General features: G+C 26.3%; 3 protein-coding genes across 4 annotated transcripts in view; 2 read left to right on the top strand and 1 right to left on the bottom strand.

Moving 5' to 3' along the window:
* Positions 1-99: 99 nt before the first annotated feature.
* The window catches only part of LOC145940867 (uncharacterized), a 118,556-nt gene continuing 105,798 nt past the window's right edge, over positions 100-12,857 (bottom strand). The window contains exon 5 of the mRNA XM_083046503.1: positions 100-220. The gene's annotated coding sequence lies outside the window, so the exon portion shown is untranslated. The remainder of the gene's footprint in view (positions 221-12,857) is intronic.
* LOC145940801 (defensin-like) lies at positions 4,452-5,663 on the top strand. 2 transcript variants are annotated; one of them, XM_083046363.1, is made up of 3 exons: positions 4,452-4,576; positions 4,954-5,229; positions 5,477-5,663. In XM_083046363.1, the coding sequence occupies exons 1-2, from the start codon at positions 4,513-4,515 to the stop codon at positions 5,223-5,225; spliced, it is 336 nt and encodes a 111-aa protein (XP_082902489.1). In that variant the 5' UTR covers positions 4,452-4,512; the 3' UTR covers positions 5,226-5,229; positions 5,477-5,663. The 2 variants fall into 2 exon arrangements, with proteins under 2 accessions (XP_082902489.1, XP_082902490.1); XM_083046364.1 differs by having other exon boundaries at positions 4,464-4,576; positions 4,990-5,229.
* On the top strand, positions 6,555-7,849 carry LOC145940802 (defensin-like). The gene is made up of 3 exons (XM_083046365.1): positions 6,555-6,701; positions 7,105-7,330; positions 7,639-7,849. The coding sequence occupies exons 1-3, from the start codon at positions 6,638-6,640 to the stop codon at positions 7,655-7,657; spliced, it is 309 nt and encodes a 102-aa protein (XP_082902491.1). The 5' UTR covers positions 6,555-6,637; the 3' UTR covers positions 7,658-7,849.

Here is a 12,857-nt window from a genome sequence, read left to right as displayed (position 1 = left end):
GGTCGGCACCAAACACGTGAATTTAATAAAGAGCCACTTTACACACCGCGAGGTACGTACGTATGTACGCACGTGTGTCACGTACGCACGTATGTATGTTCTACATATGTATGCGGCGCCCACGTATATCAATTGTGAATTGTGATGAATGATTGAGCCAGTTTAAATGGCTGATCGCAACTCACTTCAGATAGGAATCAATAGATCTCTCTTTGTGGAGCTATAAATAAAATAATAATACAGAGAATATATAAAATATAATAATCCAACATTCGAGTAAGGAATAATATAATGATTTATGATTATTTATAATTATTTTTTTCCTTGTAATTATATGTATATTTTGCGCATAGAGTTCTCTTATGTTCGATTAATAACAGCGTCGTATGGATTAATGAAGTAGAGATGAATGATTATATTTTTTTATTCTCGTTGAAAAATTAAAATTTAATCTCTAATTAAAATTAGATTGATTCTAAAAAAATCTTTTTAACTCCTATGTGCTCTTTATGTCATCACTTATTTAATCACGCAACTTATCATCTGAGACAAGAAGATAATTACGCTTATATGCTGCAGATGGTGTATGTTGTACCATTTTTTATCTGGACATCACTTATATATACAGCTGTTTGTACGTATTTACTATATTTACTATATAATATAATATTACTTTTTTTTAATAAGAATTTCCTATTTTTTTTATTCTTTTAAATTGGACCAAACGCAAAATTATTTATAAACTTAATTATTTATAAAGATAAAAACCTAATGGTTTACACAGAATCCAGAAAAATCGAACATTAACAAATTTATTTTAATTCCTTTTGTTTTTAATGAAACTAGAGCAACACAAGCACGTGTGCTACGTGAGTGTCATTCCTCAATTTTATATAACAAAGAATATTTTTATATATCATTTGTTTAAACTTGATTAATATTTTTTGACAGATATCAGCTGATTAAAGCGTTAATTTGCTAATTAAATTTTAAATTAAAAATATGTTACAAAAATTGAAACAATAATGTTATAAATAATAAGTTATAATACTTTAAACTTGAATAATTTTTTTGACAAAAATCAGCTGATAACTGTCAAAAAATATTAATCGAGTTTAAAGTACCATAACATTTTACTTAAAACATATTATTATTTTTTAAGTTTTATACATATATACTATTATTTTAAAATTTAATTAACAAATTAACGTTTTAATCAGCTGATTTCTGTCAAAAATATTAATAAAGCATTCATTTGCTATTTAAATTTAAAAATAATAATAGGTTATAAAAATTAAAATAATAATATATTGTAAAAAATATGTTATAAAGCCTTATCTGCGATTAATATTTTTTGACAGAAATCAGCTGATAACTGTCAAAAAGTTTAATCGAGATTAAAGAATTATAACATTATTATTATTTAAATTTTTATAATATATTCTTATTTTAAAAATTAATTAGCAAATTAAAGCTTTAATCAGCTGATTTCTGTAAAAAAATATTAATGTGTTAATTTGCTAATTAAAATTTAAAATAATATGTTATAAAAATTAAAATAATATGTTTTAATAATATGTTATAATTCTTTAAACTCGATTAAAATTTTTGACAGTTATCAGTTGATCTCTATCAAAAAATATTAATCGCAGATAAGTCATTATATAACATATGTGTTAATATTATTATTTACAACATATTTCTATTTTAATATTTTTAACATATTATTATTTTAAAATTTAATTAACAAATTAACGCTTTATTAATATTTTTTTAAGAAATCAGCTGATTAAAGCGTTATTTGCTAATTAATAGTTTGTTGAATTTTCCCGATAAACGTTTAAACTTGAAAAGATTAAGGCCTCTATAAGGCCTAGAACATTTTCTGTCGGCTCGTTTTGTAAGTCTTGAAGAGACCTTCAAAACGCGCCTACTAGAAAATGTTCTAGATCTTAATTTTTGCAATCAAAGTTTAAAAGTTTTTCGCGAAAATTAAGGCCTGTCTCGTTTCGCAAAAAACATTTAAACTTTGAATTAAAAAATTAAGGTCTGTGTAAGTCGTAGAACACTTTCTGAAGGCGCGTTTTAAAGGTCTCTTCAAGACCTACAAAATGAGCCCTCAGAAAATGTTGTACGACTAACACAGGCCTTAATTTTCGCAAAAAAACGTTTAAACTTTGAATTAAAAAATTAAGGCCTGTGTAAGTCGTACAACATTTTCTGAGGGCTCATTCTGTAGGCCTTGACGAGATCTTTAAAACCCGCCTTCAGAAAATGTTCTACGACTTACACAGGCCTTAATTTTCGCAAAAAAAAACGTTTAAACTTTGATTTCATCGCTCATATATTTCGATAGATTTTTGGCTCATCTTAATATATTAAATGTCGACACAATGGTCCATATTCTGGATCTTCTTTTATCGATAAAGAAAGATTCAGAATATGAGCCTATGTCGCCGCGGACCCTATGCAGCGCATTCTCATCTTATTATATATTATATTATATATATTAAATAAAAAGAATTTGTACGCTGGTGTCTGCTCTCGGTACCAAAATATTTTACAAACAATGTACTATCAAAATATATAAACGATGAATTTTTGGCTTGCCTTATAATATTAAAAATCGATACTTTGTTGCCGCGAACCCTATACTGCGCATATATAAATTATGTATATTAAATACAAGAATGGTACAATCTAATGAGAGCGATGTCATAGAGATATCACATATAAATATTACAGTTTAAGATAATATTGCGATCACCAATTGTTAATTCAATAATAGATAATATCCCTTTCTAAAAAGGCATGTTATTGACATTGTTGTCGCTTTTTCGCGATCAGCTGTTTGGCTGTCTCGATTCGCGTTGTGCGTTATATTCATAGCATCGAGAGGTTGTCATCGCGAGAGTTAGCACGCTTTGACAGTTTGTCCAAAATAAAATAAAATAAAATAATGAAATAATATGTTTTAATACTTTAAATTCGATTAATATTTTTGACAGTTATCAGCTGATTTCTGTCAAAAAATATTAATCGCGCGGACAAAGTATATATTATAAGTATATATCATATAACATATATTATTTACAACATAATATAATTAAAATAATAATATTTTGTAATATAATATGTTATAATACTTTGTCCGCGATAAATATTTTTTGACAGAGATCAGCTGATAACTGTCAAAAATATTAATCAAGTTTAATGTATTATAACATATTATTTAAAACATAATATTATTGTATTTAATTTTATTTTGGACAAACTGTCAAACTGCTAACCCTCGCAATGATAGCTGCTCGATGCTATAAATATAACGCACAACGCGAATCGAGACAGCCAATCGCGAAAAAGCGACAATAATGTCAACAGCATGCCTTTTTAGAAAGGGATACTATCTATTATTGAATTAACAATTGGTGATCGCAATATTATCTTAAACTGTAATATTTATATGTGATATCTCTATGACTCTTGACTATCGCACTCATTAGATTGTACCATGATTAACCGTCATCAAAGATTTAGTTATCAGTATTAATTAGCAATATTAATAATAATATATTAGGATGAATAAACGTACACTGTAATCTATATATACTATTATATTAGCTATAATGAACAAACAGCTTCGTGACTAAATGATAATCTAATATCATCGCTATTTTATAATAATGAATTTTTAGAAGATTAAAATATATATGTGATTTTTAGTAATGCTAACATAAAAATTAATAATTACTTATCATTATCATTTTATGCCTCTTTCTCTTTCTCTCTCCCTCTTTCCCTCATTTTAACATTTAGCAATTTTTGAAAAAAATCTTTACTTTGTACTTTACGAAAAAATTTAGAAATGTGTGATAATGTGTTCATCCTACATAAAGTATTTGATATCAAATTAAGTTACTATCATTTGTACACTAATAGGAATCATTTTTTGTCCAAAGATATAATCTAAAAATATATAATCTCGTTTAATTATCAAGAATATTCGCGCGAATGTGTGCATGTTTCAATTTTATATTTAATCAGTAAATTTTGACATCTTAGACAAAAATATAAATATTTTGTTAACAGTATTATTTTTATTAAATTGATTTTTTTATATATATATATGTATATATAATTACATATTATATTAGTACAGAAAAAATAAGGAACGTTTATTGTTTTGATCGTATCATTATAAATATAAATTTTACATTAATATGATTGCATAGAAATAATCGTTATATCTTGTTTTTCCAGGTGTTTATAGCTATAATCAGATATATCTTTATTAAAATGTAAATATATATTTATTCTTATCTCTGTAAAAATTCAATGGAACGTTTGCTCACATTTGAAATCATCATTTATCATTATTTAGCAACATTCTTTCCATTAAATATGATAAGATTGTAATTATCTTAAATAGTATATAAAGCACAATGACATACTGCTCAATTTAATGTTATTGTATTTACGAGTTCTGACAATTGCTAGACATTACTAAACGAAATGAAGATCTACGTATTTGTTCTTTTGATCATGGCTACAGTCGCTATTGCATTGCCTATGGAAGGTACGTGCATATTATTATACATACTACATATTATTATAATTCGCTGCTAGACAAACTTAATATAACTTCGCAATTCATTTTGAACATAAGTATAATGTCTAACAAGAGAAAACTGTTTAAAAACTTATAAATTAAGTGAAATACATGTATGCTATTGAAAATAATTTTAAAATATCTTTTTATAATTTGTCTTTTCATTAAATATATTTTTTTATTGAATACTTTTATTGAATATATTAATATTACTATTCTTGAAAATTCTTCAAAATAATCTTTTAAGTACTTTTTGTAGATAATTATTTCAATTTTGTAAATAATAATAATTTTTTACGTATATAATTTTGTATATATCCTTCTCCCTATATATTATGTACTAGATGAACTACTAGATGAAAATGATTGGGTACTCCTAGATTTATTGGAAAATAAAAACGAAACTTTGGAAAATAATTTATTGGAAAATATAAACAAAACTTTGGAATTGCAACTGGCACCTGTCGAAGAAGATCATCCTGAACTTAGGGTCAATTTTCTATGCAAATTTTTGGGAGATGGTTTTAATCATAGAGCTTGCGCTATTTATTGCATTCTCAAGAGAAAAAAAGGAGGAAGATGCACCGAAGAGGGTGTTTGCTTATGTCGCAAATAAATTGGTATTCGAATATATATATAATTACAGCCTTATATTCCCGACTATTTCGTTAATTAAATAAAAAGTTCATAAATTAAAGAAAACTTTTTAATTAATATTATTACTGCTAATAGAGTATATTAATGGTTTGAATATTAGGTAATTAAAAAAATTAGCATTGTAAATTAATAATGACTAATAAGAGACAATTATATATATTTTGCTAAGATATTTTAATTCCATAATAAAGTCATTTTTATTGTTTTCAGGAAATCATGGTTTGGTTAAATCTGATTATGGCAATTGTTCCCTTGGATACATAAAAATTTTGATCGATAGGGTATAAATATGTCGCGTATAATTTACATTATTTGAATTATAACTTTTATTATTTATCATTATTAAATACAAATAATGTATGTATGCAAGAAATATATATAATAAATAAATAAATAAATGTACACTAGAAATATATAATAAATATTATTTAACCCCCCCCCCCCATCAAATCTCAATATTAAATCAATTATAAATGTGCTTAGATTAGAACTTTGCTTTTCAATGTACATACTTTACAGAGAAGCATATGCTTATAATTATAATTCATGGTCATAACTTAAAAATTTGTCGCATCAAATAATTCGCTATTCTCTAAAATATTATTGTATAAATATATTGTATAAATTAGGTTGGCTATATATATAATGTGTTATATATTTTTTATGTGTATTATATACTTTTTATTTTAAAAGGAAAAAAAAATTCTTAAGAAATGCAGCGCGTAAAAATTGTTTAAAATATCATTTCAATATAATAGAATAAATTGGCAATTTATCGTTCATGCACAATCAATTCATCTAATTTTGTATTTTTAAATGAATTAAAGAGAAAATACGCCTTATATATGAACAAATATGTTATTATGAAAGTTATGTGTAATATTTAAGTAGTTTATTTATATAATTTTTCATGATATTGTAGACAAAAAAATGCAAAATATTTTCGTTAATATTATATTTGCTTACAACAACTTTTATATGAAATAATAACATTAATGAAAAGAAAAACATAAAAACGTTTTTGCTGTGTGTGCATGATGTGCGACCGTTATAAATATAAATTATACATTAATATCAGAACGAAAATAAAATCGCTACATTAACACATTTTATTTTTATGACTATTATGTAATCACAGATGTACCAGATGTCAAATGTTTTTATGCAAATATAAATATATACATTTGCTTTGTGTTTTCGAACAGGGAAATTCCGATGAGACATCCCGTATCGGGGAATCACTAAATTTATCGCTACGTCAATGTTTCCACTATCTACAATTTTCACTCTGATTAGTATATAAAACACACGCTCAAAGTATTGAACGGTATTGTACTACAAGATTTGACAAAACACTCATCGTTCGTCAAGATGAAGATTTACGTGTTCGCCCTTTTGATCGTAAGTGCGGTCGCTATCGCAGTTCCTAATGAAGGTATGTATGATCAGAAGTAATATTAAATTAATTAAATATATTTATTAATTAAATATATTTATTATATATAGGTATATATATAAAATTTCATAAAAAAAATTATTCTCGACAAAAATGTACGCTTAATAAGAGTGTTCGAATAGTGATTTTTCTTATAAATAAAATATATGTATGAAATGTGTGCTCTCTTATTTTTTATATATTAAAAAAATAATTTTTAAACTATATTTAAATTTATATTTATATAGTAAAAAAGCACTATTGTTATTACGTATACATGCAAATACTTTAAAGTAACTTTTTATTTTATATTTTTGTAATTATTTCAATTCTTTAAATAATAATAACTATCTTTAATTGTGATTTTGATATAAAAACACCATTTCTCTATTATGTATTTTAGATAAAAATACGGAGCCTCAGAAATGGCTGCCGCAGAAGGAAGATGAATCTTTGAAATTGCAAATGACACAAGAAACACCTGTCAAAGAACATCATCGCGCACGTAGATTCACTTGTGATCTTTTATCTGGTGCGGGTGTTGATCATAGCGCTTGCGCCGCTCATTGTCTTCTCAGGGGAAAAACCGGAGGAAGATGCAATAATGATCGTGTTTGCGTATGCCGCAAGTAAGTCATGATTCGAATAATTATAACCTTATTATATTTTCGACTTCTTCAATGACAATATAACTATAATTCGATTAATATTAACATGTATGCGAGCTCAAACTAATAAAAAACGATAATTCTTATTTCCCGTAATGTGTTGAATTCTTGTTGAATATATCGATAATAAAGAGAAAACTGGTCATATAGATTAGTAATGATTCAATAAGAGAAAGGGGGGGGGAGAGATGTGTATGTGTACGTGAGTGTATATGTATAAAAATCAAATTATATTAATCTTGTAATAAAATTTTCTTCATTATTTTCAGAGGTTCGTGGATTGGCTAAATTTGGTTATCATTCTCTTGAAAAGAATTTGAAATGGAAGTTGAAGTTGAGAAACATATTGAGATTTTAACGGATATACATATATTATACATATGTTGCATATAATTCCCCATATATTGAGATTTTACTAATATTATTAAACAAATATATATACTAGAAATTCGTCTATAATAAATATATTTTTAAAACATATTATAATTTATTATTTATACTCCATAACTTTAAACAATTTAGTGATCAAATATAATTATAAACTATTGTATAATGAATAAATAAATAATATATTTAAATATATTTAATTTAATAATACTATATGTTTGTTATATTAAAATTTTATAAAAAAATTACTTAGGTAATTTAGATTTTATAGAAATTTTTAAAAAATTCAGTCACAAACTAATTAAGTTGCAAGAAAACTGTCACACTCTGAGCAATTATTATTCTAAAATTATATTAGTTTATATATTATTTATATGTGTGATTATATTAATTTAATGATTAAATTACTCAATTGAAATTTTCAAAATTAAAATATGATGAAAATGAATTTATACAATCTCTCCTGCTTTTGTCACCGAGCTAGCTATTAATAACAGGAAATAAAAATAGAAATGATTAAGACTGACACAATTTGCTTCTAAATAAATCAGAAACACGATTGTCAAGAATGTAGAAAGTTTTTTTTACACATTGTTTAATTTTTTTATTATATGTATATAGCAAATAACGAAAGAGAGAATACTAATTATAAATATTAATAAATGCAATAGTAAAAAAGAAACAAATGATGCAATAGTTGCTACAAAGTAGCAAAACTATAGTTTAATCGATGAAGATTTTATCATACATCTTAATCTAATCGAAAATATAATAATATTAAAAGAAGTCAAAGCAATTATTATATAAACCAATTTTACGATAACACGTTTGCATTGTTATTTAAGCATGCATGCAACACGATCGATTGCGATTCGAGAGCCGACGCTTTGTTTTTCGACAATATGAGAATTTATTTGCTCGCTATTCCGCTCACTATAGCGACAACCATGGTCATGGCAGCATTCGATGCATGGTTTGTATGTTTTAATAGGTCGCATAAATATTTTCTTCATCTGTACGCAACGTGATTTATAGCTGACGACATGTACGTATTCAAAATGTGTACAAACAGCTAATATAACTAAAAGTCTGGTATATGTTGTTAATAAATATTTTTCGCAACATAAAAGATCGAAGATAAATTTCTACTATACTATAATCTTGGAGACAAATTCGAAGTATTTTGACTATTGTTTTCACACACAGCCTCAAAGATACATAAATAGTAAAAGTAATACGTTAATTTATAACTATCGAACATAATAACTGGAATATTTGAACTATTATAATTATTGCGTTACTTGTATTTTTCGCTGAGTATTGCAATTTGATAACTAAACGTTGTAATAGCTTTTGAACAAAAATATTTCTTCGATGTTATGATATAAAAATGATGTTAAAATATAAAAGCATAACTACACACACAAAATGTATATTTTAGATTTTAGAAAAAGAAAATTTTAGAAAAATAAATTAATATTTTAGAATAAATAAAATTTTTGAATAAATTAATATTTTAAATAAATTTTTTAATATTTTAGAAAATTAAATGATTCTGCGACTATATTTATTTAAAAGGACATATTAATAAATTACGCGCGTAAATGAGAAATTTGCAGACAAAGACAAAAGATAAATATATACATTGTGTTAAAAAGTAGGTGACTTTTTAATAAAGTTTCATGACAAAATTACAGCATTGAACATATTTAATTAAGCCCTGCATTTTATCATACTATTATTATATTTAAAAATAGGTTATATTTAAAAATAGGTATATCCTCTTTCATATGATTCTTATGTTCTTTCTCCTTTTAATCATCTAATTAGGTTCGATTTGAATGGAGGTACAAACGGGTACAAACGATTCTCCTTCGAGTGGCGTCGGCCGTTTTTCAAAATCTCAAAAAATAGCAAAAGCACCTCTTGGTCGAATTTTGAAAAGTCTGTACTTCCGGTTCCTTTGAGGTACAAACGATTTGAATGGAGGTACAAACGGGTACAAACGATTCTCTTTCGAGTGGCGTTGGCCGTTTTTCGAAATCTCAAAAAATGACGAAACTACCTCTTGGTCGAATTTTGAAAAGCCTGTACTTCCGGTTCCTTTGAGGTACAAACGTTTTTAAAGGAAGTACAAACGGGTACAAACGATTCTCTTTCGAATGGCTCTAATGAAATTAAAATATCTTAAAGTTGGGCGCTGGCGATTTTTTCACCCCCTGGTATTTTTTAACCCTTTGAGGTACAAACGAAAAATCAAACGGTACAAACAGGTACAAACGAGGTACAAACGAACTGTATTATTTATTTTTATTTTTTATTAAGTTGGGCGCCAGATTCACATCGGTTCCATAAAATTAGTATTGCTTTAAAATTACTTTATAACATAGCATGATATAAAACGTTCTAATCTTCTTTCTCACAAAAAATAATAAATACCATACTACATAAATGCAACAGTATCAGTAAACATTACAATAAATAGAAATAGCCGGTATACCGCAAATGACACATTGGTATTGCAGCTACTGATGATCGTACGACGCCGGACATGGAATTTTCGTGACAAATATTTGATTTTACGTTTAATGCTGAATTATTCGACGCACGGTGTTACTATATCACGCACCGTTTGCGAACAAATGGATATTTCCATGCAAATTGTAATATGTAATCATTATATTTAAATTAAAAAATCAAATTTTCGTGTAGCAATAAAAGATTAATTAAATCCAGTTATTATTATCCAATTATTTTTATTTTATTATAGAGAGAGAGAGAGAGAGAGAGAGAGAGAGAGAGAGAGAGAGAGAGAGAGAGAGAGAGAGAGAGAGAGAGAGAGAGAGAGAGAAAGATAAATATTTTAATCATATTTAGAAACAAACATATGAAATGTAAAAGAAATACAACTACATATATTGATTCTTGTTTTTTTATGAAAAATTTTTATGAAATCTTCTGATATTGATAATTTTAAAAGAAATATTGTAATCATGTAAGAGAAATGAGATAAATATGAGACTATAAATATATTTATATTTAAAAGACTCGGTATTTGTGTAACTTTAAATAATTAATAGCAATAATATAATTATTATTTGCAATATATTTTTATTAAGCTTTAATATACAACGCAAATTGTTTCAACAATATCTGTGCTTAATTTTGAACATCATGTAGTAGATAAATTTTGCACACAAGTTAAAGTTAGTTTCTAAAATTATCTTTTAGTACAAAGTGATTTAAATGATTTAATGTTTAATAATATTTAGAGAATGTTTAGAAATATGTTGTCGATTATTCACATTAGTTTCTATTTAAAAAGTATGTCGCAACTCTGTAATCGATAAAGTTTTCTTGCACATTTTGCTCGCCTATTTAAAGCGTTGATAAATCGAAAAACTGTCTATTTTCAACATTCGAAACAATTTCAACAATCAAACATGAAAATCTATTTCCTCATTACTCATTAAATAACTTCTGTGACAATCTCTGTTGCTGTGCGTTAAAAATTTATATAATTTTAATATATTATATACGTATATATGTATACTTATTTTTGTTTTATGATTTATATAATTATCACAAAGTATAATTATTCTATGTTTACAAAAGTTCTAAAAGAAATTATTAAATGAGTCTCTATGACACATTTATATTATCTAAAAGAACATGATTTTCAACTACAATACTTATCACATTTTTTTAAATTGCTGCATCGTTAACAATTCTGCTTATAATACAACATGCGTTTGCAAATGATTATCTGTATGTGTATGTATGTACGCGTGATATGTAATCATATATTTAACTATTAAACTTTTCCCCAATACGTGACTATACTTGTTAAAAAAGATAATTGCAATATCAGTATCATAATCTGCAATCTGGGACAAACTAAGAAAGAGTGATGAATATTGTAATCAGTCTATGCAAATGACAAAAAAAGCTAGGAGAAAAATAAAAAGAAAGTTGAATGAGAAAAAAGAATAATTGATCGCGTCAGAATTAAAATAATACATCTCACATAATTTCACAAACATTTCTAACTTTTATATCGATATAATTAAACATATATGTAATTAAACGTATATCAATATAAATAAAGTATATGAATTTCAAAGATAAAATTGTTAATTATGCTATTAAAAGCTATTAAATTTTGTATTACTGTAATAAATATGAGAGAAAAAGAAATAATTTTTTTAACTACAATATATTAGATATCCTTGTATATGTGATAAATTTCGATGAAAATCGCAACAAAGGGAGAGAAAGCAGACGGGGATGGACGATTGATGGAAAGAAAAGTAGGAAAATGCGACCGGGAAACCAATATGCTTTGTGCCTCGGCGCGCAATTAAACGGTCGAGGGAGTTTGCCGGCGATATTTTTCGACCAGCGATTATTAGGATTTTTCTCCCTCATCCCCTGGGGCGTAACTGGATGATTCTGTGGTCTGAAGGGTCCTCCAGAAACAAACGCGGTCATGTATGTACGCACTCTTCCTTTCTCCGCGCGACGTGGCGCGGCTTTCATTAAAAATCGGACTCATCATTCATATCCTTCTCTCGTCCTCTTTGTCCCTTCGTGTCTTTGTTTCTCTTATGCAATTCATGTTTTTTTTTTTTTTTACTGACGGACAGCTTGTCTACTTGTTAGAAATCATTTTCTGCGAACGAACATTCACTGTTCAGCCACTATTTATTGTTAGACAAAGAATATCACTTGCAGCGCATACACTCGTGATGCATAAAATTTTCTTAATGTGAATTTTTATCTATCGTCTAGATGATATTTCGATATTTTTCTCATTTCAATTTTGTATAAAGATACTTTATTTTGATGAGAGAGAGAGAGATGAAGTTAAAAAGATAATAATATGTGTAATTATATCTGTGCACCACAATAGGATTTATGGAACAATCTCGACAATATCCAAAACGCATTCTCAATTACATTACTATTATCATCTGCTGTATATTGTATCTCGTATGCGAATGTTATTTGCAATGACATATTTGCATTTAAAACAACAACACATATCAATCGTATAAAAACAGTAAATTGAGAAAGAAGTATTCGAATAATAAAGGGACAT

This window comes from Prenolepis imparis, unplaced genomic scaffold, assembly GCF_030444845.1.
Source record: "Prenolepis imparis isolate NDT839.2.m4 unplaced genomic scaffold, iyPreImpa1.0 SCAF_9, whole genome shotgun sequence".
Classification (NCBI taxonomy): domain Eukaryota; kingdom Metazoa; phylum Arthropoda; class Insecta; order Hymenoptera; family Formicidae; genus Prenolepis; species Prenolepis imparis.
This window is presented reverse-complemented; position numbering and strand designations above follow the sequence as displayed.